At 50.9% G+C, this 27,072-nt stretch overlaps 8 protein-coding genes across 8 annotated transcripts; 4 read left to right on the top strand and 4 right to left on the bottom strand.

Moving 5' to 3' along the window:
* Window positions 1-3,033: 3,033 nt before the first annotated feature.
* On the top strand, window positions 3,034-5,544 carry Triagg1_9465 (uncharacterized protein; the record flags this gene model as incomplete). Its single annotated transcript, XM_062904425.1, has 1 exon — window positions 3,034-5,544. One exon carries the CDS (start codon window positions 3,034-3,036, stop codon window positions 5,542-5,544), a length of 2,511 nt encoding a protein of 836 aa, XP_062751626.1.
* An 856-nt stretch (window positions 5,545-6,400) lies between these two features.
* Window positions 6,401-8,923, top strand: Triagg1_9464 (uncharacterized protein; the record flags this gene model as incomplete). The annotated part of the gene is made up of 7 exons (XM_062904424.1): window positions 6,401-7,213; window positions 7,283-7,605; window positions 7,670-7,688; window positions 7,767-7,817; window positions 7,889-8,034; window positions 8,090-8,293; window positions 8,374-8,923. 7 exons carry the CDS (start codon window positions 6,401-6,403, stop codon window positions 8,921-8,923), a joined length of 2,106 nt encoding a protein of 701 aa, XP_062751625.1.
* Window positions 8,924-9,273: 350 nt separating this feature from the next.
* Window positions 9,274-11,266, bottom strand: Triagg1_9463 (uncharacterized protein; the record flags this gene model as incomplete). Its single annotated transcript, XM_062904423.1, has 2 exons — window positions 9,274-10,229; window positions 10,285-11,266. The coding sequence occupies 2 exons, from the start codon at window positions 11,264-11,266 to the stop codon at window positions 9,274-9,276; spliced, it is 1,938 nt and encodes a 645-aa protein (XP_062751624.1).
* A 373-nt stretch (window positions 11,267-11,639) lies between these two features.
* Triagg1_9462 (uncharacterized protein) lies at window positions 11,640-12,946 on the top strand (the record flags this gene model as incomplete). The annotated part of the gene is made up of 2 exons (XM_062904422.1): window positions 11,640-11,659; window positions 11,725-12,946. 2 exons carry the CDS (start codon window positions 11,640-11,642, stop codon window positions 12,944-12,946), a joined length of 1,242 nt encoding a protein of 413 aa, XP_062751623.1.
* Window positions 12,947-13,298: 352 nt separating this feature from the next.
* Window positions 13,299-17,736, top strand: Triagg1_9461 (uncharacterized protein; the record flags this gene model as incomplete). Its single annotated transcript, XM_062904421.1, has 2 exons — window positions 13,299-15,330; window positions 15,422-17,736. The coding sequence occupies 2 exons, from the start codon at window positions 13,299-13,301 to the stop codon at window positions 17,734-17,736; spliced, it is 4,347 nt and encodes a 1,448-aa protein (XP_062751622.1).
* A 1,363-nt stretch (window positions 17,737-19,099) lies between these two features.
* On the bottom strand, window positions 19,100-19,453 carry Triagg1_9460 (uncharacterized protein; the record flags this gene model as incomplete). The annotated part of the gene is made up of 1 exon (XM_062904420.1): window positions 19,100-19,453. The coding sequence occupies one exon, from the start codon at window positions 19,451-19,453 to the stop codon at window positions 19,100-19,102; it is 354 nt and encodes a 117-aa protein (XP_062751621.1).
* Window positions 19,454-20,631: 1,178 nt separating this feature from the next.
* Triagg1_9459 (uncharacterized protein) lies at window positions 20,632-22,101 on the bottom strand (the record flags this gene model as incomplete). The annotated part of the gene is made up of 3 exons (XM_062904419.1): window positions 20,632-21,458; window positions 21,520-21,771; window positions 21,828-22,101. The coding sequence occupies 3 exons, from the start codon at window positions 22,099-22,101 to the stop codon at window positions 20,632-20,634; spliced, it is 1,353 nt and encodes a 450-aa protein (XP_062751620.1).
* Window positions 22,102-23,649: 1,548 nt separating this feature from the next.
* On the bottom strand, window positions 23,650-25,448 carry Triagg1_9458 (uncharacterized protein; the record flags this gene model as incomplete). The annotated part of the gene is made up of 4 exons (XM_062904418.1): window positions 23,650-24,197; window positions 24,279-24,910; window positions 25,006-25,162; window positions 25,325-25,448. The coding sequence occupies 4 exons, from the start codon at window positions 25,446-25,448 to the stop codon at window positions 23,650-23,652; spliced, it is 1,461 nt and encodes a 486-aa protein (XP_062751619.1).
* Between the last annotated feature and the right edge of the window lie 1,624 nt (window positions 25,449-27,072).

The raw sequence follows: 27,072 nt of genomic DNA, 5'->3' as shown, positions 1-27,072 counted from the left end.
ATTGCGGGCGGATCGCCGAGAAAGGACGTCTTGGGTCAGGGTAGGGCTGCGGTCATGGTGGACAGGCTGTCGTGCATGGCGTGGCGTCGCGTGTCCATGCTCAGACCCAATCGATGCGAGACATTTATTTTTTTGTTAGCATCTGTACTCGTACGGAGCAGCACCAAATGGTTCCGGGACAGGACATGTGGCATTGGCGGGACGTTGTGTGTGTGTGTGTAGCAGTAGCAGTGGCAGTGGAGGGCGGGAAATAGATTCAGTCGTATCGTGGGCTTGCACGTGTGAATTGATGTATCGCTTGCAGGTTGCTTGGGTTCTTCTTCTTCATTCTTTGCCATCCAGCAGATGAGATAACTACAGTTTACGTGAATGGGCGGATGCCAGTAGTACAGTAGTACGAGTACGAGAATTACCTAGGAAAGGTCACGGCATGAGTAATACTGCATGATGCACGGAGCAAAATGGGCAAGGGAGAGAGACAAGAGGGAACGAGCCCTGGGCCCCATCTATTTTTCATCTCATCATGGCATGGCCACTCTTTCGGTGAGTTTTTGTTGGCTGCCCCCCCGGTAACGGAGAAGGGCCTCTACAGTACCCAGACCACGGGACCGCGGAAGTGGAAGCGGAAATCTGGCATGAAGGGACCCCTTGCCCTCGTCTTTTTCGTCTGTCTTATCGCAGCGTCATTTCTTGCGTCTGTCTGGGGGACAGGGCGCAAGGGAGACAAAGAGAACGAGTGCGTGTGTGAGGGAGCAACTCGTATGCGGGAATGACGAACCAGAAATCAGGAAAAAGAAAAAAAAACTTGATCCGAAAATATGTCTCGGTTGGGCTGGGACTTGGGAAGGGATAACCGGATGGGCGGGAGGTGTGGAGACGCGTGTGTGACATGAGTAAAGTGATTGAAGAGAGAGAAACACAGAGAGAGGGAGAGAATTTCATGTACCTGTGCGTTGCTGCCCTTGGGGATTGGAGGCGAGCTGAGGTGGATTTTCGACTCGCCCTCCGTCTGTGCCGTCCTTTTTTTTTTTTTTTTTTTCCAAGCCTTGCCCATTTGATCATGTTGTGTGTACGGAGTACTCGTACTGTCAGGTACTAAGGTACCTATCACACACACACATACACTCAATTGTTTTTGCACAAGGCGCCAAAGTAAATATTTACTTTCCTTTTACTACCTACTACTACTATAGTACTAAGCAGCTCCACGACGGACGCGTGCCGACCGCGACTTGAAACCCGCAATACGAGTACGTACTAACCATCCAGGATCTGTAAGGTATTTCCGTGATGGGTAATGCGCCTGCTGGGTACCTGGCGCTAGCCTTTAGCCTGGCCGTGAGAGTAAGATTGGCTTTGGTTCAAAGGAGGAGCCTCGCACCAGGCGGCAAATGAGAGCTGCCATGGGACAGGGCGCTAAGACGCCTAGCGAGGGCCCGCCCTGCCATTTGGCCATTGTACCTGGCACAAGCACCTACAGGCGGCATCCACAGCGCCCACAGCGCACTGACGGGGCCTGAGCAGCACCCGGCGCAGCAACCTTCAGATGGCGTCAGGGCGTCTTCGTCTCCCCGGGGACTTCCATAGCTGTGGTACCTGTTACTTGTAATTCATACGAGGCCACAGAGGGCGAGTTTGATTGCTGGCTAATATCATTCATCGTTGCTCTGCTCGGGGTCTCTGTTGGCGCCGTCGCGGCGCGTTGTGTGAAGCTCGGCGTCTCTGGTGCACGCTCGTTTCTCTCTCTCTTCTCTTTCCCTATGTTGTGTCTTGCTCTTTTCCCTCTACCAACTACTACCACTGACTTTTGACCTGCAATACCGTCGCGATCTGTCTCTCCGCCGCTCGCTTTGTTTTGCCCCTGTTTCCGCTGTGATTTTTGCCATTTCTTGTCCCTCGTTGCTGCGGACGAAGCCAGTCGTTCTTTTTTGAAAAAAAAATCAGCCCCCTTGGCTCACAGTCCTTTCTGCCTCACTCTCACTCGTCCATTCATTTTTTTTTTCGCGCGCGCGTTGACACCTAGTCCATCGCTGTCGCCCAATACCACCTTGCTGTGTGCCTTTTCTGCTTCGCGACTGTCGCTATCGATCGCCACGTTTTCTTCATGTGGGAGTTAACACCACGTCTGTCTTGCATAATCGTCGATTGAACGAGCCCCCCAACAAACGACCCCCTACGGCGGATACCCAACGCGCGCCACATTGCCTACATACATACGGCCAGCCTGGTCCGGATCCCACGCATAAACGCAAGACGCATTGCAGACTCCACGCTCTTCGCCAGCTGCTCTGCTTATTCGCTGCCCGCTTATCCGGAGGCCTTGCCAGCGCAGCAGCACTGAGGTGGCACCATCCAGCTTGTGCCCAACCGCCGAGCCGAAACACCTGCGACAGCGTCTATACCTATACTGTCCTGCTCGCATTTGCACCTCCTGCAGCTAGTTGGTGTGCGCTGGTCTCCTGTCTGACGCCCCGTCATTCCTTTTCCTTCTGCGACGCTCCGCGCCGAGCTACACCAGGGGAAGGGCGGAAGCGGCCATTGGATTGATTGATTCCCCAGCGTGGATCTCGTCCAGTGCACCTTCAGCTTGATTTGACTCCGGCTCTTTTTTATCCTTCTCCCTCTCTCTTTCATCGTCGCGCTTGACTTTGTATCTCTCTTTTCATTACAAAGTCGCAAGCAAAGGCCCAGGCAAGTCAGAGAGGCCAACTGCCTCCGTGTGCTTGCCTGCAGAAATTTGTTCCCTTGACGGCTTATAGCTTTGGTCGCATGGCTGTCATTTCATAGCCGCAAAAAACAAAACACCCCATCACCGCCGTTCTCCGACTATGGGCATCACCAACGAAAATCGAATTATCGCTGTCCTAATCCCTCCCGGTCCATGACATAGGTTCAGCCTGTAGGAGACGGAAATCAAACAACACTTTTTTCACCAGCAAAGGCAGATGATGCCTCGGTGGCATCACTGTTACATCTAGTTGCAACGCGCTAACGACTACAACACCAACCCGCGACGACCGCGAACAAGCAACCATGAACGAAACACCCGTCCTCGTCAAGCAGAAGCGGCTTTCGACGCCCACGCCGGGCCAGCTGCTGGCTGCTCGGCAGCGTCCTGCTGATGACTTTTTTGCTCACCTGGAGCCCGCAAAAGTTGTCGAAGCATTAGCGCCGCCCGATGGCGTTCTCAGGGGGTGCCTCGCAGAAGCGTCTGCGCTCGAGCGCGACTTCGCGATGCGAACGGCCGTGGCATCCCACAAGATCTGGCAATGGCTCAACGAGCTGAACCAGTGGAATTGGCCAAGACAAGCGGGGTCCGGGGGCTTCCTGGAGCCGAGCAATACGCAAAGGAAGCTTTTCGCTCAGGCCCCGACCCCTGAAGAGGCCGGAAGGAAGCAGTACATGGGGAGCCTCCCCGCTGAAGAGGTGGAAAAATACGAAACAAGAATCAACCAAATCAACAGAGACATGGATGACCTGGATCTCGAGGAGATCAAAGGCCACGTCATGAACGACCACATCCTACCGCTGTCAAGGCCGGGTACCCCAATCAACATGGACCCCAGTCGGTCGATGCTATCGGCCTTGTCGAGCTATCACAAAATGGAGGACATTTCCGTCCTCATCACCGCCATTGTCGTGCAGACCCTTCCCAACTTGGCAAGGCTGTCTCGGCTGCTGCAGCTGTGGCATATGCGCATCATCGTCCTCCGGCACGTCAACCCCTTTCTGCAAGCCATCCAAGATGTGGAGGCGCTTCTTGGGGAGAATTGGGAGGCCATTTCTCAGTCTCACTGGGAGATGGAGCGCCCAAGCCGGAAAGCCATCGTCTTACCTGCTCGCACCCTGACGTCCAAAGACTTTGAAGCTAAAAGGCAGTCCCTTGCGCTCAAGGTTGCGGAGCCCGGCCGGACCCTAGATTACATGCTAGATTGCTTGGAGGGCGCCCCGGACACCCTCCCGGACGAGTGGCTCACTCGTATGGAAGACGTGGAACAGGGTTACGGAGAATGGGTTTCCGCTTGCGAGCGAAAGATGGCCGAGGCCAAGCTGGCAAAGTCAAAGCCCAAGCCCACCCCTCTCAGGAAGACCTCTTCGCTCTCGCCATCTCCGACAAGGGCTCATCAATCCGCCAACAACAGAGATGTGAGCCCGGCCAACAGTGGCAACAAACTCTCACCACCATTGTTGCTGGTGCCCGGCACCGGCGAATCGGATCACGGAGCGTATCTGGACCCCATTGCAGAGGATGAATTGTCCTCGTCGGAGGACCATTTCACGCCTGGGTCCGGGGCAAGCTCTTTCAAGAGCTCTCGCAAGCCAGGGTCCATCGCTGATGTTGATGGTTCCTCTCCCGAGGATCTTGCCATGATGGAGGCCATCAGCGAAGAAGAGGAGTTGCCGTCGAGCGAGTTTATTGAAGTGTCTGCATCTCCCACTATCCCCAAGAGTAGACTTCGCGAGGCGCCGTATCCGGAAGACGACAGCCCGCCAAGCTCTCCTCCAGAAGTAAACCGCCGCCTCCTCGATAGCCCCATGGTTATAGAAACGCCCGAAGACGATGAGTCATTTTTACAATCAACATTCGAGGATTCCTTCTTGGACGACTTTGAGGATTCCTACACTCCCGATATCCCTGGCCCGCCTACCCGCCGGGAAAGCGCCGGCGAGCAGCAGCTCCGAATGCAAATTAGCCAGATTATTGAATCCATACCAGCCAAGATCAAGCTCACGAATGGAACCTCGGGTATCAACCTAAACCCACCAGATCTTCAACTCCCTCGCTTAAGAAAGAAGCCGTCCAAGGAGCCAGTTAAGAGGAGCACATCCGGCATGTCCACGCGAACTGCCACGCCCTCTTTTACTCTATCTCCCGTCAAACAGAGGACGCGCCCCAAGGGCAACTATCCGATTAGGGTCTATCATCTCTCTAGATCGGATAACGAGGCCCCCATCAAGCTGTTCATCCGCTGTGTAGGAGAGCACGGAGAACGAGTAATGGTTCGCGTTGGTGGCGGGTGGGCTGACTTGTCCGAGTACTTGAAGGAATACGCTAGCCATCATGGCCGCCGTTCCAACGGCAAAGAAACGGTAAAGGTGGAGGTTCGCGACATTCCTCGTGCTTCAAATAAACCTTCCAAGGCCAGCCCTCCAAGCCGGCCGCCTACCGCTACTGGTGATCGCTCTTCTGTGAGCCCTCTAGCAGCAGCACGCAAGCCACGGAGGAGCAGTATCAACAACAACCTTCGGCCAAAGACCCCAGTGACTCCAGGTCAACCGGCAGAAGGTACGCCACCATCCGAGGGCTCGGCCGTTTCGAGGCCTAGCTCCCGTTTAAGCTGGGCAGAGGATGAGAGCTCTTTCTTGGGTCTAGCAGGGCCCAAGGCTAAGAAGATAGAGATGAGTGAAGAGAGCAAGGCTTGGGTTGAAAGCATCAAAGAGAAGGTACTCATGGCTAGTGGCCCGGATAAAAAGCCAAATGAGAAGAAGTTTGGCGAAATTGGAAAGGCCGGTGGCACGAAGCGGGTGTTTAGGAGAGCTTGAGCGCTTCCCCTTTTTCCCTTTTCCTTTTTTTTTTCTTTTTTTTTCGTTTTTCCCTTTGGGGATATGACGGGCGCGCCATACATGGAAAGGCGAGGAAACCATTTCCTAGACTGGGGTGGGAGTCAATTTACGGGGATGAGGAAACTTGTCATTTTTTTATTTGCATGTTGAGAGAATCATGCACGGAGTTTTGTTTGGGCGGGCATTGGCGGGCATAGCATGTCATAGTGTTACAGAAACGTCTGCATGAGGTGTCATTGCGGGAGCGAGTTACAAGCATTGTCGGAGGATACCCATATATACCTAGCGGATTTACCATATTGTGGAATTCAAATCATATATATACCCCCTTAACCATTGGCTCATGAGTTTTTATTTGTCGACATGATTGTGTCACTGAAGCTATCGACGATACTGAGCAGCACGTCTCGGCGGTTTTCGTAGTGCCTTATGTCGCCCAAGTTCCACGGTACTACTACAATCCGTATTATAGTCGCATTGTGAATAGTGTTGGTATTTAACAAGTCATTCATGTTTGCCTTTCAAATAAGATACACCACCCCTCAACTAAATCATATACTTCATATAAGGAGTTATTGCAATGGAAATGAGAAAATCGGCCGTCGCTCATTTTTAGGCTCTAAATTCAGGTACAGTGTTTATTACATCATCTAGCTCCCCGGCGCTACTGACTAGTGGTGGCTTATCGATAATCGGCCGAAGAAAAAAAAGTCGCCAGAGGGTGAAGGGCCGCGAAAAAAATCGAGACTGTCCCGCGCCTGCATCCAAACCAGCACCCCCCATTGAGATCGAAAAAGACATTCTCAAAACAGCATTTTTTTTTTCGGTCGCAATCATGGGTCAGGGACGTCGCATGAAGAGAAAGCAGGGCATGCCCGAAGCCCTGTCCGAGGAACACTTTGCCAACCTCAAGAGAAAAGCAGGCCTGCCTGTCGAGCCGCCGGTCGACAAGGCATCGCTGAGCAACAAGAAGCGCAAGACCACCAAGGGCGCTGCCGTGGCGAAGAAGCCGGAGCCTGCGCCTAAGAAGGCGGGCGCGAAGAGCAATGGAAAAAAGGCAAAGAAGCTGCCCGATCCAGAGGAGGATTCCGACGAAGAGATGGATGACGAGTTTGACCTAGATCAGCTTGAGGGCGATGAGTCTTCAGATGAAGAGGCTTCTTCGGGAGAAAAGAAGAAGAATATCTGGTCTGATGATGAAGATGAGGATGATGACGCGGAAGAAGACGACTCGGTTTTCGACTCTGACGATCAGGAGGATGGCGGAAAGAAGGGCAAATTCGTCTTCTCCGACGACGAAGACGAGTCTGACGCCGAGGAAAAACTCACTGCGGCTAATATCGTGGGTCTGTCGCGAAAACTGGACAAGAAGCTTGCCGAGGACAAGGCCATAACCGAGACGGAACTGCAAGAGTCTGCCATGCAGACGAACATTGACGGTCCTAAAATCTTTGGCGAGGGCTACGAGGATGACGAGGATGAGGATGATTTGGCGAAGAAGAGCCAATCTTTGTTGGCGCCGGACCTGCAGCTCCTGAGACAGAGGATAACGGACACGATACGAGTGTTGGATGACTTTGCCAATCTGGCGGAGGAGGGAAGATCGAGAGCAGAGTATACCGCCCAGCTGCTCAAGGATATCTGCGGTGTAAGTCCCATTCCTTAAACATGTTGCCTTTGTCTGGATTGGTGTCCTAATGTGGTGTGGTGATTTCAGTATTACGGCTACAGCCCTTACCTCGCCGAGAAGCTCTTCAACCTGTTCACCCCGCGAGAGGCCTTTGCCTTCTTCGAAGCCAACGAGATGGCCCGTCCCGTCGTCATCCGAACAAATACCCTCCGAACACATCGAAGAGATCTCGCCCAGGCGCTCATCAACCGTGGTGTTACTCTCGAGCCTGTCGGCAAGTGGAGCAAGGTCGGCCTGCAGATTTTCGAGGCGAATGTGCCCCTGGGTGCTACGCCCGAGTATCTCGCTGGTCACTATATTATTCAGGCAGCTGCCTCTTTCTTGCCCGTCATGGCACTTTCACCGCAGCCGTAAGTTTTAATTTGTCTCGGTTTAGCTCTGCTATATGATGACTGACAATTTGTGTGTAACTAGAAATGAGCGAGTTCTCGATGTATGTGCTGAAACAGAAGCGAAATCCAATCTTTTACCTTTTTTTTTCTCTGAGAATTTCTTCTGACAATTTGAATAGATGGCCTCTGCCCCCGGTGGAAAGACGACTTACTGCTCAGCCATGATGAATGTAAGATTCGACATTGAAATCCTGAGCCTACATAGGCTTTTAGTAAAGATTCATTGTTAACATCGCAACAGAACACCGGCATTGTCTTTGCCAACGATCCCAACAAGGAGCGTGCCAAGGGTTTGATTGGTAACGTTGCTCGTCTGGGTGTTCGAAACGTCATTGTCTGCAGCTACGACGGTCGCGAGTTCCCCAGAGTCATGGGAGGCTTCGACAGGTGAGCATCCTTCATATCCTTAAGCAGCAAAATAAGACACTGACTAGAGTAACAGAGTGCTTCTTGATGCCCCTTGCTCTGGAACTGGCGTCATCTCCAAGGATCCCAGCGTCAAGACTAACAAGGATGAGAAGGACTTCATCTCACTGCCACACATGCAGAAGCAGCTGTTGCTGTCAGCTATTGATTCAGTCAACCATGCCAGTGAGACGGGTGGCTTCCTTGTCTACTCAACATGCAGTGTCACTGTCGAGGAAAAGTACGTTGCTCTTCTCTTCTCCCCTGTCTCTCCCGCTTCAAGCAAAACAAGGGTTTCTAACAAACATGTCTTCAATTTAGCGAGAGCGTCGTCGCCTACGCTCTGTCTCGTCGTCCCAACGTGAAGCTCGTCGACGCCGGCATCCCCTTTGGCAAGGAGGGCTTCACCAGCTACATGGGCAAGAAGTTCCACCCCAGCCTCAAGCTCACCCGCCGCTTCTACCCGCACGCCCACAACATTGACGGCTTCTACGTCGCAAAGTTCCAGAAGATTGGCCCAACGCCGCCCAACGCCATCGGCGGCGCCGGCAAGAAGATCAACACGGCCGCCGATGCAGATGAGGAGGTTGTTGATAGGACGCCCATCACGACTGACGATGACACTGAGGTCGAGGAGAAGAAGGCTGGTAAGAAGGTCAAAGCTAAGGAGACTGGAAAGGGCGACTTTAGCGCTTTCGATGACGATGAGGATGTCAAGTATATGGAGAAGGCTAAGAAGAACGCCATGAGGAGGAGAGGTTTGGATCCCAAGTCTTTGAAGAAGCCCAAGAATGAGGAGAAGAAGCCTAAGAATGAGGAGAAGAAGCCTAAGAATCAGGAGAAGAAACCCAAGGCTCAGGAGAAGAAGTGAAGAGGATTAAAAAAAAGTGGACTTGAAAGAGCGAAATATACACTGTTAATAGCATGGTAAAGAAGAGACCTGTTTGGGACAGGTGAAAGGGGAGAATCTGTTGGGACGTTTCTCTTTGTTTCTCTATTTTCTTTTTTTTTAAACTGTTTCTTATGGGATGAGCAATTGTGGATATTCTGGTCACATTTGTGGGTTTACATAAAAAATTCGAAATCATATTCATTCCATCTCCATCCGCATTCAATGATGTTCCATGCATGTAGTGCCAAATCTCCGACACAAAGAGTCATAACAAGAGACTTTTACCAGTTCCATTCGCATCTTTAAAAATTCCAAAGAAAATGAGTTATCTAGTCATCAGCAAAGTTTGGTGCTCCCCTCCTTGCCTTCCTGCCCATGCCATTTGGCGCGCCCTTCTTGAAATGCTTCTTCCCGGACCCAAGCTGCACATCCTTGGGATCCACGCCGGTCTCCAAGGCAATCGCCGCACGAGCCTTGCGTCCGCTAAGCGCCTTGGTGCCGCCAGCAGTGCTGCCGGACGCGCTGCCTTGTTCTGTGTACTTGTAGCTGAAGGGCATGTTGACGTGCCCGTGGATGTTCTTTGGCGTGAAGAAGCTCTTATCGAGCCTCTTGGACTTGGGGCCCTGGGGGAGGCCGACGAACTCGGAGGCCAGGCTCTCGTCATCACCGAGGTGGAGGGCCTCTGTGGCGGCGATGAAACCAGCACGGCGGCGCTCGGGCAGATGCGCTTCGTCGTACAACTCGGCATTGAACTCCTTTTCGTCCTCGATACCTGGGGGAGGGTGAACGAAGAGAAGCTTTCCGTTGACGTAGTCTTTCAGGATATATCTGGAAGCTCGCGCCTCGTCTGGCTGACCGAGACCCTGGGTCTGGAAACCTCGAGCAGTGGCGTAAGCACGCAGCAGCTCCTCAGCGGTCGGAACACCAGTGCCTCCTTCTTCGACAGGCCTAGTCAAGATTTTGATGCCGTAAATGGCTTCCAGGAACGGCTGAGGAATCCTCTGAGCGACCAAGCCTACGGGTCCAGAGTGCTCGCGCATCTGGTCGATGGGCAGCACGCCTTGCGTGACGAGATCGGCCTTTGTGGTGGCGAAGTTGGGGAACACGAGACCGGGGCAATCGCACAGAATGACCCGCTCACTGAGGTGAATGGTCTGGAAGTGCTTGGTCTTTCCTGGCGTTGAAGAGACGGAGACCTTTTTCGCTCCGATGAGGGCGTTGATGGTTGATGATTTACCCACGTTAGGGTAGCCGACTAATCCGACTTGGAGTTTGTGATCCGCCTCTGTCCCAGGAGTTAGAATCGCAACATGATGCTTCTTATTACCAACAAAACTTACCTCTATCGGTTGGAGCATATTTTAGGAAAATCTCTTCCAACTCTTCCACTGTGAGAATCTGAGTATCTTCATCCTCTGGCGCTTTGCTTCCCGAGCCCTCTGCCGCCTCTGCCTCGTCTCCACTCTCCTCATCCTTCTCAACCTGCTTTGATGAAGAAGATGGTTCATCGTCCTCCGATTCGTAGTCTGAGCCCTCTCTTGCCTCAATCAATTCCTTTGCAAGCTGTGCAGAAAAGAATTTGTATGCGATGCCTGCTTCTCTCAGGTGCTTGCCCCATGCCTTGCGCTGCTTAATAGTCATCATGTCGGCCTTGTTGATCAGAAGCAAGTTCTCCTTCTTGGGATCAACGGCCTTGACGTATGATTCTAAATCTTCGGATCGGAAGAGCAAGGGGTTTCTTGCATCCACAATCTGCACAATGAGATCTGATCTCTCAATGACTCTCCACAGCTGTCTCCAAACCTCGATATTTCGTTCAAACGGCGTCATGAGCAGATCGTTGTTCTCTTGCAGCTCGGCCAGACCTCTTCGCCATGAGACAAGAGCCTCTCGCTCACGTTGGTCGAGCTCCTCCCGCGTGGTCGACGCATCCCAGTGAGGTCTTCGCGGAACCGTCAGCCGGTTTCTGTGCTGTCGATGCTTGCCAAGGATGGCTCTCTCTTCAGTGGCAGATAGCAGATAGGGATTCTTCTGGTCGGTGTGGATGATCTTGACATTGTTCATCTTCTCGGCCGTAAAGTCAGTGCCGGCCAGCTCGGCAGTGGCCAGGAACTCGTCCAGCGCGCCCTGCTCCGTAACGGAGCGCATCTTGACCCAAGCGGCATCCTTCTTGTCGTTTACGAGATATTGTTCGCCCGTCGTGTGGTTCGTTCGCATAGTGGCAGACGTCTTCCTGTGGTCGGTGCCTTTGCCCTTTCCGAAGCGATCGTTCATCAGGGTATTGCCCAGCCCCTCATTCTTTTTCGACTTTGCCAACACCATCTTTGCGGCTGTCCTCGATCGCCGAGGATGTCAAATGCGATTCCAACAGTCTCAGACTTTATGCCTGGCTAATGCGAATGTCCTCGGATCGCAGGGGGAGGACGAGGATGAATATTTTGTTGTGTGAAGGTCGCATGCCCAGGTTTTGCGGGCTGAATAATACATCATAATGGAGGGGCAAATTTTTTGGATAGCCATATGGAAAATATTTTCGCACTGTATTTTGAAGGCCATGCGCACAAATGCATACAGTACTATCAACAACCGAACTGTACTGGCGCTACCAAGAAATTTCTTTGAATGCCTGCGGTAGGTTAACAAGCCCACTTCTGTCCATGCTCATTTGATTCAGCGCAATCGCAACACCGCCAAAATGCCCAAGGGAAAGTGGATGTGAGTTGATGCTATTGCTGTGTATACTTCTGTCTGTTTGGACATTGTTAATGCTCGGAATTTAGTAATAAGAAGACGGCGCAGCACTTTACGCTCGTCCACCGTCCGCAGAATGATCCGCTCATCCACGACGAGAATGCGCCATCCATGGTGCTGAACCCCGTTCAGACAAAATCCGGATCAAAAGTAAAGCACCTGGATGATCTGGCTTCCGAATTCGGATCTGACGCAGGCGAAATCCGCGCCAACGAAGGTGAAGCAGCAAGCTATGGCGTCTACTTCGACGATACCGAGTACGACTACATGCAACATTTGAGAGACCTCAATTCGGGTGGCGGAAACGTTGTCTTTGTTGAATCAAGCGCGACTCAGAACAAGGGCAAGGGAAAACAGAAGCAGTCATTGGAAGAGGCTCTGCAAAAGATGGATCTTGAGCAAAAGTCGGGTGATCTTTTGGACGAGGATATCCTACCATCCAAGAATCTCACACGACTGACCTACCAGGCCCAGCAGGATGTGCCAGATGTTATCGCTGGATTCAATCCTGATATGGACCCTCGGCTGCGTGAGGTCTTGGAGGCTTTGGAAGATGACGCCTACGTCGATGATGACGAAGATATCTTCAAGGAGCTGTCAAAAGACGGAGAGGAGCTCGAGGACTACGACTTTGAAAATATGGGATTCGATGATGGAGATGAGGATGGATGGGAATCGGATGCCACGGCAAAGCCTACAAAAGAATACAAAGAGCAAGTACCGGAACTGGTAAAGGTCCAACCAGAGCAGACAGAACAGCCGGAACATGGGCCGTCAGAGGATTGGATGGAAGACTTTAAGAAGTTCAAGAAAGATCAGAAAGGCCCACGTGGGCCTACAGCTCCATCCCGATCTGGAGTTGAGTCTATGTGGACAACAACCACAAACGGAGGCAGGACTAAGAAGCGAAAGGGCGCCCTGACAAACGCCTCTGCATACTCTATGACGTCCTCGTCACTCGTGCGAACAGAGCAGCTCTCATTGCTAGATGAGAGGTTTGAGAAGCTGGAGGCTCGCTACAACGAAGACTTTGATGATATGGGATCCGTATCAGAGGTTTCGACGACCTCTAGCGTCCAAGGACCCATGCGCGGAGATTTCGATAATATCCTGGATGACTTCCTCGGATCTTACACAAGGCCTGGAAAGCGAACATCCAAGAAGTCAAAAGCACAGACAGGACTGGAGCAGCTTGATGAGATTCGGCGAGAACTGGGACCTCCGCGTATCCGAGGCCGCGTGAAGTCATGATATGGGAATAGGAAGACTGGCGTCGTAATGAAAGGGAAAAAGTTTAAGAGCTAGCGAATTATATAAGGGATATTCTTTCTTTGTGAGAATAAAATAAAATTATTCTAAAAGGACAGCTAGAAAAGTAAGAGACGTGTGACACTGGTTAAAGTATGAGGGAAAGAGTCAAGTCGTCGGTATCATGTAGATGGGAGGCGTCACGTGATGGCCAGCCTCCTACCGCGAAGCTCAATCAAAGGTACGGCTAGCTTTGGCATCGCGCATCAGCCAATATCCTGCGACACGGCCTTTTCCAACAACCTTCGAAAAGTCACGCCCAACACTCCTCCTCCATGCGCAAATCATCACATAGATGAATGCGACGTCCGTTGCATCATCGGGCCAAATGTTTTCCCCATTCAGCCAGAAGACGCAGGGCTCGTCGCAGGCTTTCAATCCTTTTGCTCCGAAGCAGACCGGTGAAGGAACATCATTTGGCAGTGATGGTGCAGGGGGGTCCAACTCGCTCAAGAAGAGTAAGCGGAAGAATGGACTCGCCGGAGACAGCGATGCGGAGAAGAAGCTCAACGTCAACAATCCCTTCAAAGGCAAGGATGGGAGCCTGAGCGACAGCGGGAGGCAATGGAAGAAGCGAGGTGGAGATGGAGAGAAGAAGCCGGCAGAAATCAAGAAGAATTCCAAAAAGGCACGCGGTGGTACAAAAGGACAGCAGCAGAAGACCGATGGCCGCGGCAACGGTGTGCAGGCTGCCACAAGCGCCGAGGACGACAGCACATCACGCCCTAGTTCGTCTTCGAGTGCGAGCTCCATCGACGAAACGCTCGACAATGCAGCTATGCGTGCTACCGACCCGTATGCGAAGAAGGTATACGACCGGCTGCGGAAGGATGGCATCAGTCCTCCATCTTGGCCTTCCCAGCCTGGAGATCCAAAGAGCAAGACAGAGATGGCCAAGTTTAGAGAAAAGTACGAAGGATATCGACAGAAAGTGCGCGCGTCTCTCACCAAAGCTTCTCTTATCGACGACCCGGACAAACGAAAGACGCTGGAAAACGCCATCACCTTTCGAGGTATTTGCGAGGATATGTGCTCCGAGTACGAGAAGATTACGCGAATCACCGAATTGGATGTTCCCCAACCCGAAAAAGTTGCACGAACAGGCTTTCCCAAGACGAGTCGAATGGTCAAGAAGCTGGCGCGTTCAGCCGCTGGACAGGAAGCTCCTCTCCCGATGGACGTCCGCTCTACGGCTGCCCTACGACGCACTCTGGATTATCTGATTGACGACCTACTTCGCGACGACGAAAACTTGCCTGGTTTACACGGATTTCTGTGGGATCGAACGCGAGCTATCCGGCGAGATTTTACCTTTTTCTCCTCTCCTACGGCCGACGATTTGAAAACGCAAGCATATGTACTGGAAAATATTGCGAGGTTTCATGTCACGGCACTGCATCTTTTGTCACAGCCAGGAAAGGCTGGCGAAGACTTTGTCGAACAGCAGGAACTCGAGCAACTTGGCAAAGCTCTACTTTCTCTCCGAGATCTGTATGATGACTGCAACGCTCAGGGCATTACGTGTGAAAACGAAGCTGAATTCCGCGCGTACTATCTGCTTTTCCATGCTCACGATTCAAATACGGTTGAGATGCTGCAGCGGCAATGGAAGCCACACTTCTGGAGGGATTCAGACGATATAAGGACCGCAGTATCACTCGTTGAAGCCTTGCAAAACACCGCCGATTTCCATGGCCCATTAAAGGCAGCCCCGTTTTTAGCAGCGTCGAATGCTTTCCACTCATTCTTTCGAATTGTCGAGGACCCCAGTGTCTCATATACCATGGCCTGTTTTGCGGAGTGTCACTTTCCCCAGCTTCGCCGGTCAATTTTACGGGCTGTGAAGCGAGCATTAGCCCGGCCCAAAGATCCGACAAACGACTTGACGGCTGCCGCTTTGAACAAGTTTCTTCGATTCGATACAGTTCAAGAAGCCATCGACTTTGCGAAACTTCATGGCATCGAATTCGTCCCAGATAAACAGGCACCTATGGACCCTAAACAACAATGCCTGATTTTGAATAACAAAGAGCCGCTTCGGCACCCCCGTCTTCACCATCAATTCTCACAGACGCTCGTGGAAAAGAAGCGGCGGAATCGGCCCTTGCCAGATGTTATCCACAAAACAATCTACGAAGACTCGACCGCGTCTTTCCAATCAGGAGTCGGCAGCTTCTCTACACAAGAAGGATCTCTTTTTATGCCAGACACAGCACCAGTAACACCAGCCGAATCCCCGCCGATGCAACCACAAAATTCCACGTCTCTTCCTGCGTCCGGCCTAGCTTTAAGTGGGTTTGGAAGCAACCTCCTCGGCACACAGAAAGGTAGAGATTTCTTCCCTCACCAGATACAAGAACATCAGCATTTATCTCGCACATCATTCGTGTTCATTCCAGTTCACTAATACCGTTTTAGCTTCAGAGCAACCAGTCAGCATATTTGGAGCACCTGATGTACAAAAATCTACTCCATTTTCGAACCCCTTTGCGTCTGCTTCGACGCCTTTTGGCAGCAAGCCGACTTTGGGTTCTACTGCACCTGCTTTTCCTTCTAGCAATGCACCTACGGCAGCTAACCCTTTTGCATCCGCAATCACGTCAAGCAACGCTTCTCAGAATCCACCCGCACTGCCATCAATCTTGGGTGGAGGCACAGCTGTTAATCCTTTTGCACAAACAGCGCCAACCCCTTCCCCAAAGTTTTCGGGTTTCCAAAGCAAGCCACCATCTCAACCGCAAACTCAGCCATCTGCAAGTCTAGGCGGTTTCCCGTCATTTTCTCCGCCAGCGGCTGTGAATGGAATTGCCCCCCCACCCAAGATTTCTTTTGCTACACTCGGAGAGCAAAAACCTGCCTTGTCGGGGCCATTTGGGGGGAATAAAGCACCTATATTCCCCCCAGCTGCAGATACAGCTAAGGGAGAGATAACCCAGCCTAAACCCAGCTTTTTTGCTTCTCCATCGCCAGCTTTTCCTCCGGCGAACACGAGCAAACCGACAGGCTCTGCAGGGGTGCCAGCAATCACGCCTTTCTCAAACTTGACGGGAACAACGAGTAACAGCATATTATCCTCTGATCTAGGCTCAAATTCGTTGTTAGCCACGCAGAGCCAGTCCCCGTCAACTACGGACAATAAGCCATCGCCATTCCCGCCAACGAATGACAGCCTTGACTTCTTGCTATCAGGCGTACCTGACAAAGAAGTGCCCAAAGGTGGAATATCTGCCACACCGTTTTCTAACTCTCTACTGGGACTAGAGCCTAAAAAAACCGAAGAACCAGCTCTCTCGCGTCCTGGTACCTTGCAGAGTTTCTCTTCCGGGTTCCCAGGACTTGGTTCTCCAACATCTAGTCGCAAATTTGAACCGGCTGCCAGTACTACTCCTACCTCCTCTCCTCCTCGCAGCGCCTTCTTTTCTACTACCCCACTGTCCCCTCCACCTCCAAGACCAGTGACTTCACCACGCGATCTGCTAGGCGACTTCACAAGGTGGTTTGTGAATGGAGACAAGGGGCTGATGAAGGAATTTGAGATTTTCATGGTAGAAAGCATCGTCCAAGAAACTTTTGACAAATTTCAAAAGGATGAGAAGGAGAGAATGGCGAGAGAGAAAGAGGAGCAAGACGAAGCGGAAGCTAAGAGATTCCGGATATATAACCTCTCTCTGAAATATTTCTACCGGTGGAAGAAAACTGCTCGGGAGAGGCGTCTGAGGCAACTCCGTCGGAGCGGACGCGACCAATTCCGCGCGTTTCGCGAAGCTCAGAGAGCAGCACAGCTCAAGGAAGAGCAGGAGGCTAGTCAACGGATTGCCAGCCAAAAGGCAGAACTGGCTACTCTCAATCGCCCTGATGAGCTAGCAACAATACTCAAGAAAAACCGACAGAGCAAGAGGAAAGCAGAAGAAGCACTGCTTGCGTCCGGCGTCTTGTCCGGCGTGACAAACGAGAGGAGAGCTGTCTCGGCAATCTTCCGCAACGATTACCGACTGTCGCCTACCCCGTCGTCGATTAATGGGAGCCAAGGGATTCGATCTCGGTCTGGGTCGATCGCAAGCACGGAAGGTGGTTCGAAAACACGGGCTTTGCGCGAACGACTTTTAGGAGAAAAGCCTGGGCGGTTCCAGCGTTCTCTGCCTTCTGTATCAGCAGGTAGCTCACCACCAGAAAAATCACGCGTAAGCAAAGTCTCTGAGCGCTGGCGATTAAAAGCTATGGGCATCGTACAGATGCCTGACGGGACTGCCTTGCCGGAATCCATGGTGGACGATATCAAACGCGGTCTCAAGAAGGATACAGGTTTTAGAGGAAGTACAAGCTTTAGAGGAAGTGCGAGCCTTAGGGGAAGTGCAAGCCTTAGAGAGAGTACATTAATCCGGCGGGCGTCAATCACCAGCGCCGCATCGACGATAGCAGCGGCAGCAGTGCGGCCACAAAGCCCCATGGCATTCACATCCTCTCAAGAAGACCCCTTTCTAGACAGCCCGTTGACCATCAACAACAAGAGGAAGCGACCTGCGGAAGATGCAGGGGAGACGGCCAAAGAGCAAGTCGAAGATACGGATTCACACAAACGCGTCATGAGCGACGCGGATATTTTAATACAAGAACTTAGGACAATGCGTCAGGAGATGGAGGAGGGTACAACGTGGTTCAAATCACAAAACGGAAAGCTGCAAAGCGACATATTGAGCAGAGGGGGCACACCTCTGGACGAAAGCATCATATGAAAAAAACATCGGCGTTGGAAGGGAGGGAATTGATATTTTTGGGGGACTTGGTTGTCAGAGATTCATCAGAACTTGAGGGATTCATTTATGGTAATAAAGGACTTTTTTTCCTTCCTCTCCTCATCATTACTTTGTTTTAAAAAAACATTTCTCATCCAACGTTTCTTGAGCTTTGCGAGCCGTCATTCTTGGTTGGGCGTCATTGGCTTTTGGCTTATTTCATTTTGTTTCTGCGCGCACGAACGAGGGACAGAGAGGACCGGCACGAATTCTCGGATACCCACGAATTGGATTGTCGGATGGAGGACTGTCTCTTGTTGCTCCAGTCGAATTTAAAGAAGTTGCGGCATCGTCTTGCACAAATTCGCGTCGGTTTTTTTCTTTACGTTCTCGCGTTTCATCCCCAGGTGATGTTTATACTTTGAGAGGCCTTCTTTTTCTCAGTGTTTGTCATTTTCATGTGCCTTTTTTCTTTTTTTTTTTAAAAAAAAAAAAAAAAAAGCAGGGCGGTAGGGGCATATGGCAAGCGTGTCTTTTTTTGTTTTGTTTTTCCTGTTTTCTATAGCTTTAGCCATTGAGCCTGTTTACAGCATTCAGGGTAGGAAAGATAACGGCATGATATGGAACGATTTGTTGATAGAGTTGCAGTCCAGCGTTTTTATCTTGGAGGTTGAATACGAATGATGGCTGGGTTATTCAAACCTAGTACTTTTAGTGTTTTGGTGGTACTGTAGCAACTGAATGATAAGAGAGGATATCTCAACACACAATTTTAACGGCGAATACACGCCACACAGTGAGTCATCCCCAATATCCGGTCGTTGAGTCACTGCTAGGCGTATATTCTTTGGGTCTCTCCACTTCCACCCACGATCGTTAGATTCACATTACAGTCAAGAGTTTATCTTGCGCCCCGTCGTACAAACTTCTAGTGTGTATTCTATGCGTAATCAACTTTTGCCATTGCCGCAGTGCCCTTATCGATCATTGTAGATCGCATTTGTTTTGGGGGTAGAGACACCGTGGCCTGTTTCCTCTTTCGTCAGAATCGGTCAGATAAACAAAACATGGGATATTAAATCTGGGTTACTAATTTGCTACAGAGAATGAGTAGACCTTTGCAGTTTATTAGGCATCGAACGAGTATTGCCGCTGCTGCTACCGCTTACTCTGGCTGCCCCTTTTCTAATGTCTGATACTATGTGAAGCCATAACCATGTGTTTGAATTGTGTATGTATAATGCTAGTCAAAAAAAATGCAGCTATAGGATAATTCGTAATAATACAAAAGAAGGATAATTCAATCAATCCTCACTCCCAAACTCCCAACCCAAAACCACCAAAATTCCTCCTTCCCAATCCCTTACTCCCAGCGCACTCCTTTCCCCGAAGCAAGCATCTCATCAATCTTCCACAGCGGAGTATACCCAACCACCTTGGGAAACCTCGGAATGTAATTCCTCCAGTCAAACTCTCCATTCTGCAGTCGCTCCCTCCGACGTTGCTCTCTAGCAGCCTTGCGTTCTTCCTTCTCAGCCTTGCGAGCTTCCTTGGCGGCTTTGCGCTCTGCCTTGCGGTTTCTCTTCTCTCTCGCCATAACCAGCTCCCACCATTCAGGCTCGCATGGGACTCTATCCAGCGGAGTGTATTTGAGATTTCGGAAGCGCCATGCTTCGTACTTGTTCTCGAGCTTGGCGATAGGTCTGAAGATGCCCATTTTTGCGGTTGTGATGATGTTCGTGTCGGCGTGTTTGATTTTCTGAGTTTTTTTGTGGTTTTTGTGTGAATGATTTCTTTTTTTTTTGGTTCTCGTATGAGAGTGGTTTTTTTGGTTTTCGTGTGAATGTGGTTTTTTTTTTTGTTTTTGTGTGAGTGTGGTTTTGCGTGAGCACTGAGTGTGCTTTTGTTTGTGTGTGTTTTTGCGTGAGCACTGAGTGTGCTTTTGTGTGAATGTGGTTTTGCGTGAGCACTGGTGTGCTTTTGCGTGATAGTGTTTTTGTATGAGTATGTGTTTGTATGAGTATGTGTTTGTTTGAGTATGTTTGTGTATGAGTATGTTCTTGTGTGAGTGCTTCTTGTGCTTTTTTTGTGAAGATGTTGGCAGATCACCAAAGAATAGCAGCGGTGGTAAAAACAGAAAACTGCCAAAAATGATGGTTAAGGAAGGAAAAGAAAAGAGAAAAGGTCGGGGGGGAAGAAGGAATTATATAGACAGATCGAACTTCGATCGAAATTCGTGAAAAGTCAGACAAAGCCAAATCTTTACTTTTTCAGTCAACTTTGCGGAGATAACTCATCTCCTCATGAAGCCATCGTGATGGCTGAACCTTAATACTGATAATGTATATCGTTGTTGGGTTGGAGCTTGGTATGAGATCTAAGTTCTGGAACACAGAAGAATGTGGAGATTGAGTTTCAAGAGACACCTCGCCAGCTACGTATGATAATGAAAGTTGCAGATAAAGTATCTGCTTTGAAAGGGCATCAATGCTATTAGATATAAGATAATAGTGTGACTGACTATGTGCTCGTGTACTGCTAGATTAAACGGTATCAAAGTTTCATCCTCAGATAACAAAATAGAGAGGGGGCTCAACGTTATTTGCGGGGTGATTTGAGGTAAAAAGCTTTATTCAAATTGTATCTGGGGCATAGAGCCGACGCCAAGTGGCTTAATGTGGCCAATATTCATGGCATCTTCCATTAGAATTATCAAAATATTTTTCAAGCGCACTTGTCATAAATCGTTTCATTAATTCAAGCATCAGTCCAGCTGTTCCGCTACATTGAAGCATCGTGTATCATATCTACCAAATAGAAGAGAATCCCAAGCTACTTCCAAACAAAATCGCTCCAGTACTTAAGTCCATATCATAATTATTGACCACCCTCATTTCACCGCGTATTCGTAGGTGGCGGTGGAAACGATGTTATAAGGATCTCGCTCTGTACGGGACTTCCCATGTTTGTCTTGCTTCTCTTCCGGGTAATCAGGCCCAGCGCATTAGTCACTCCGGTTTCTTCCTCCCATCTTCTGTCGGGACGGTACGGCTTCGGGGTCGGTGACCAGCTGGACTGTCCCAAGTGAGGAGAAGGCTTGAATCCAGAAGGTTGGTGGCTGAGAAGAGGGGCGTTGGAGCGGGTCGATACAGCAGAAGCCGGGGTCGCGAAGTCGTCGGGAGAGTAAGGCCGAGGAGACATGTGTGCTTGAGTGGGTGGAGTCAAAGCAGTGATGATGCTGGGCCTCATGACTGCACTATCCTGTCGGCTGATGGTGACGTTTAGTGAGCTTTGGCTATTCCAAGGGTATTGATCCACAGGATAAGCATCTGCCCCAATACCAGTGGTAACCTTAACGTGTGCCTTCTCTTGTCCATGGAAATTGTCGTCGGCATGGGTGTTCTCGGGAAATCTTGGTGTCACTGGGGTGACTCTGGTTTGGCAGCGGAAAGAGTAGCCAGAGGCGCGGTCTTCTTGTTTTGCACGATTCTTGCGCTTACGGATGCACATGTAAGTGAACCCTGCGACCAACGCAAGTAGGACTGCTCCACCAACTGCTATGCCCACAATTGCCGAGCTGGAAAGTTTGGGTTCCTCGTAGTTGGTAGCAGGTGTTTGATCGACGACTTGGATGTTGTCATTACCAAAGATGGTATTGTTTAGAATTAAAATGGACCCTGGCGCGGGTTTTGTCTGGCATGCTCCTTGTAGAGTCAGGAGAACTAGAAGACAGAGGGGTCAGTAAAGCGAGGGCGGCGGAAAAGATGGACGTATAGGACATACAATTGGATAGATAGTTGTGCTGTCCATCTGCCTTGACACACTCCAGACACCCCTCGACATTGTTGCTGGTGACGACGCCTCCGCTTGCATCGCAATAGTCGTAGGTGGTCGAGTTGGTTGGATTCTTGATGTCAAGCTCGAGGGCAGAAGCGAGGTTTCCGCATCCTGCAGTTGTCGTGCAAGGGCCTGTTTCGATGCCGGTGTTGTTGGGATAGCCAAACATGCAATAGCTGGACGAATACCGCAGGTTGTCTTTGCAATATGTGAGCCGACAGCGACTAGAGGGGATTGTCACCACAAAGACTTACACAGGAACCAATCCTGGTCATTCTCAGTGCCGTGGGTGTAATTGCTATTCTGCAAGCATGTGAAGCAGCTCTTCAGCTTTTTCCCCTCCGACTTGTTGTCAAAGTCGTCGTCACTGCAGACAATGTCTTTCCACTGGTCGTCGAAGAACTTCGGATCCGATTGCGACCCGTCGGAGGTAGTGCAAGCACTTGTGCATGGCGAATTTGGTGCAACTCTCAGAGCATGCACCAATGAAACAGCCGTGAGAGATATGGAGAAGATCCAACGAGCCATTGACGTGTGAGCCATCCTTGTTTTTTCCCCCCCAAGGTTGAGCGATCCTAGTAAACCGAAGCGAACGAGAGAGAATGACAGGTTCAGGATTGTAAACGAAGGAAGTCACACAGCTGGCGTGTGATGCAAAGGAGCGAATGTCGAGGAAGCAAATGCTGTAAAAGAGGTCGATGCACGTCCTTTAAGAGTGGTATATTAAAGTCTCAGCCGTGGTTCCAAAGGTAAGACAGTACACCCCTATCAGATGCAGCAGTATCCAGACTGCAGCAAGGCCGTTAACACCAACCGTAAAGGGAAAATATACAAGACAAGAGAAACGCAAGCAAGCAGGAAAACTGCGGGTAGAGCAAAGAAACGAGAGCAACGACCGAAATGCACAAGTGATTCGACACGAGGCGGCGAGGGGCGCACACGAACGGCTTATAATAAGATCCTGGCCGCCCGGCATCGTATCGTGCGTGATCTGTGGCTGCTTAAGCTTGTTGATCCCAAGGCGCCGGTGACGAGACTATCGTGACGGCGGCAACATGATCGCTTCGCATCTGCTTGCCGCCCGTCTCGACCCCCCTCGCTAACGGGCTCAGCTCCCATCACACACCCATAAGCCGGTCCGTCTGTCGCTCTGCCGTCAGGCGCTTGTGCTGTGCCGGACTCGTGATGTGATGTACCGCTTGCTCTTCTTCTTCTTCTCCCTTGACTCTTCAGCCGGCATTTGGTCGTCACACCGTTTCTCGGTCCCTCCTTGCATCCCTGCCCATCGCATCACCGGCCATCGCATCGGGCACCTCCACGTGAAAGCGAAGGTCATCATCAAACCAATCCATGTCCCATCACAGAACAGGCTCAGGCACACGATGCGGGAGCTAAAGAAAGAACCCCAGCGAACAAGCCCTTGTCCGCAGAAGCCGTTCATCTCGTCACTCCGGCCCAATCAGAAGCACCATCTCGCAAACTAGTGCTTTCTCCAGCGAGCGAGCGCCTAGCGAATCGAAAGACGCAAAATGCTAGTGAGAAACAAAAATCACAAAAAAAAAAAGCGGGAGATGCAAAAAGATGCAGCGTCTCATTGTGTGATGACGGACCCAGAAAGTGTCGGCGCTTAACTGCAAGCTCCACGTGAGTTGGCGCCCAATGCCGCCTTCCAATTCAGGTACCAAGACTTTTGGGAATGCGCAACTGGATTCGATTGGACAGACTTGCAGGTGAGTAATTCAATAGTTTCTGTTTGCAGGTGGGAGTATGATATCATTCACTTCTGGCCGAGAAGAAACCATTACCTAGGTAGGTAGACCAAGATATCATCCCTTAGACTGCAACCTCAGTCCAATCTAATCACACGCGGCGATACTGACGCATCACGGTAGTAATAAACATGTGTACGAATTGATACCTGATAACGCCAATTGCCCAAGAGCCACATGTGGGTAACTAGAAAAGAGAAAGGTACAAGGCGACCATTTCCATATCGACAAAAGACTCCCACGCCAGGATACTTTACACTGAAAAAGAATCCTCAGTCTTGACTCCACACATTCTTTTCTTCCTCTTTTAATCGCTGTCCTCGTCGTCTCCCTTGCCCCCCTTCTTTGCTGCCTTGGCGGCCTTCTTCTCCGCCTTCCGTCGTTTCCGCTCTGCCTTCTCCTCGGCAGACTCGCCCTCGTGCTTCTTTCGCTTCTTCTTGTCCTCCTCAGCGGGAGCCTCTGCATCGTCCATCTTGCTATCAGCCTGCTCGCTCTTGGAAGGCAGGACAGGAATCGAGGTGGTGGCGGGAGCAGCCGCAGCAGCAGCCGCAGAGGTGTCCGACGCGCTAAAGTCCTTGTACTCGGAAGTCCACTTGGAAGGGGTGGCATCGTTGGGTCGGCCAAACTTGTCGAGCTTGCCGTCCGCCTTGAGTTTCTTCTTCTCCTGAGCGACAGGTCCGAGACCCCATCTTCGGGGGTAAAGGTCACGCTCCATGATGCAGCGCTTGACCTTGGCCACGACTCCGTGGTCGCATGTAGACATTTCAACCGTAGACATCTGAGCGATGCCAATGGCGATAGCCTCACCCTTGGTGGTCATCAGGACAACCTCTTCGTGGTGCTCAATGCCAGACTCTGTGAGAAGAAAATTTCAGTCAGCGAAACGTCCTTCAAGTTATAATGCAGCATTTGAAGCTTTCTCAATCATGTACAAACCATAACGCAGGAGACCAGGAAGCATAAGCTTGGCACCGTAGCACACGGCGTTGACGGCGCTATCCTTGACAACAAGACGCTTGTAGCCTGTGAGGAGGGTCTCGAGGGGCGCAATCACTCTGCGCAGGTAGGTCTCATCCCGGGTGTTGTCCATGGTCCACTGAGCATCGAGCACATCGTGTAGGGTGACGAGGTGCTTGGTCTCGTCCATGGCACCGGATCGCACACGACGAAGCTCCTGCATGTGGGCGCCAACACCCAGCAAAAGACCCAAGTGCACACACAGAGTTCGGATGTAGGTACCAGCCTCGCAGCTCACCCAGAAGACACCCAAGTGGCGGTCATTGTCAAACTCAATCAGCTTGCTCTCGTGGATGGTTCGGATACGGAGCTGACGCTTGACGGCAGAAATCAGAGGAGGGCGCTGGAACAGGGCGCCGGTAAGGGTCTCGAGGGCACGAGCGAATTGAGCCTCGCCACCAGGCAGCTTATCGTGAAGGCGGATGATGGCAACATACTCCTTTCCGGCCCCCTGTTGGGACTTGACCAGTCGAGTCGCTCGGTCGATACAGACGATCAGGCAGCCCGTGACCTTGGGATCCAGGGTACCACTGTGACCAGTCTTCTCAACTCTGCACCGATTTCATTGTTAGCTCTACGATACAGTGTGAGGAGAGCGATTGGAATGGAATCCCAATCGACAAAGAAACTGCAGGTCGCCACGAACCGAAGAATCCGCTTAACCCAGGACACAACCTCGTGACTGGAAGGGTTCGAAGGCTTGTCCAGGTTGATGACACCAGAGCTGATGTAGGATTTGAGATCGCGCTTCAGGGGCGCAGATCCATTGGGGATCGGGGTGAAGTGGCCAGTTCGCACAAGGACTAGAAAGAAGAAGAAAGGTCAACAGAAGGTTCGTTTCGGTGCGTGTGTCGTTTTTTCATCTTGCGCTCCAACGTTGCTTGGAGTACATCGCCGCACCCAATTGAGAGCCAAAACTCGTCCCGCAAGCATAAAAAGACCATCAAACAAGATTCTTCACTCACGCTTGTCATAGTTCTTGAGAAGCAGCGGCCACTGGCTGGTGTCGACGGCGGGAGTCACCGCTTGAGGCTTGATGGTGTATTCCTCCTCCTCCTGCTTCTTCCTGTTCACGACTTCCGTAACCATCTTGGGCAGTTGCTTTCCGAATCAAGCAGCCAGATAGCCAAAATCCTGAAATGAGGGGAAATTGCAGCGTCTGATGATCTCAATTACGAGAAACGAGGTTGGCGCGCTTGCAGTCGTGATGATTTTTTTTTCTAGTTCTGCGAACTTTGGAGCTTCCAGTTTTTTTTTTTCCTTCGCTCTGTGGGGCAGAAACTTTGCGTCCCCAAAAATGTGGCGCCAAGTGGCCACTAATCCGAATACGGCGTATCGTGGCCGTGCAAGCCACATCATTTTCCGTGGTCAACTCTGCAGGGAATCCTCGTACCTGTACCTTAGTACCTAGAGACAAATCCGCTTACACACCACACACACACCCTTGATATTGCATGCAGATGGCCTGCTTCCCTTTCTTTTCCTACAATGGATGCGGATGCGGATGAGGATGCGGACATGAAATGGCAAACTACGAGAGAACTCACAAAGTCTGATGCGTGGCTTCATCTAATCTTATTTCAGTTTAACTTTTCTTTTCCCGCTTCTACATAAAGAGCCACCGCCTCCTTCTCCCCTCTCAGCATTGGTCTCCCGTTCCTCTTCTTTTCATCCCCCTCTCTCGTACTTCGCCCGTACTCGACGGCATGTTTTGTTCGCAGGGAATGTTTTGGAGAGATTGTGATCGATTGCACTCGAGCTTCACAGATGGGTTGCAGTTGGCGACAGGCTCTATGGGTGGGGGTAGAGCGACATGACCAACAATTGAGACCTGGGGGACACGGGCAATGATGATTCACCTCTGAGCACAACGAAGCTACGCATAGTGGGATACTGGGGGGAATATCACACGAAGAAGAGTCAAAAAATGTATGATTTGGGTGTTGAATGTGAGATGTCAACTTTTATGGCAGATGAAACGCATGGTTTCATTTGACGATGAAAGCCAGTATCAAGCCATCCCAACCATTGGATTTCGTCTAGCCCTTGTTGGGTAGCAGTACAAGCACTGAACAGCTTGACTACAAGACCTTGGGCCGACCTGGAGACAATGATGACCGTCATGTTATCGGGAGGTGTCGCCTCCCGAAGGACCAGAGGGGGTCCTATCGACTGCTGAGTCTCCAGGAAATAGCATCCCCCTAAGCGAATCAGGATTCCAGAGAATGGGTTGGGTGGCTAGTAGCCAAAGAAGAAGATGAAGACTGCCATCGGTTGGCCGATTTGTTGTGGGAATGAAAGAAAGGAAAAGAGAGAGGCGCGATCTGATGCTTCCCCTCTGGCCTACAAGCTCTTGAATATAGTGCAATATAACATCTTGGTGGTATTGGAATACACAACGAATGCCCAGCCTTACCATGCACCATACTGCTCAGCACCAAGATGTATGCGAGCCAGCACTCATACGGAACGACGGAACAATACGACATCGCCCATGTGGAGTTGATACTTGCTGTTCTAAATCATGCAGAGCGGAGATGCCGGGTAGTATCTATTTCTCACCTCACACCCGATGGCGCCTGATCAAGATACAATACGGGTTACAAATATGCTTCGAGCAGCAGTAAGGGCAGCTGCTCATATATACCAAAGCTTAAAACATTGCAAATATGGAATGGCCGAAAGAACTTTGCTGCACTCTTCAAGTAGCCCG

Source organism: Trichoderma aggressivum, assembly GCF_033847375.1.
Source record: "Trichoderma aggressivum f. europaeum strain CBS 100526 chromosome Unknown scaffold_053, whole genome shotgun sequence".
In the NCBI taxonomy this organism is placed as follows: Eukaryota; Fungi; Ascomycota; class Sordariomycetes; order Hypocreales; family Hypocreaceae; genus Trichoderma; species Trichoderma aggressivum.
This window is presented reverse-complemented; position numbering and strand designations above follow the sequence as displayed.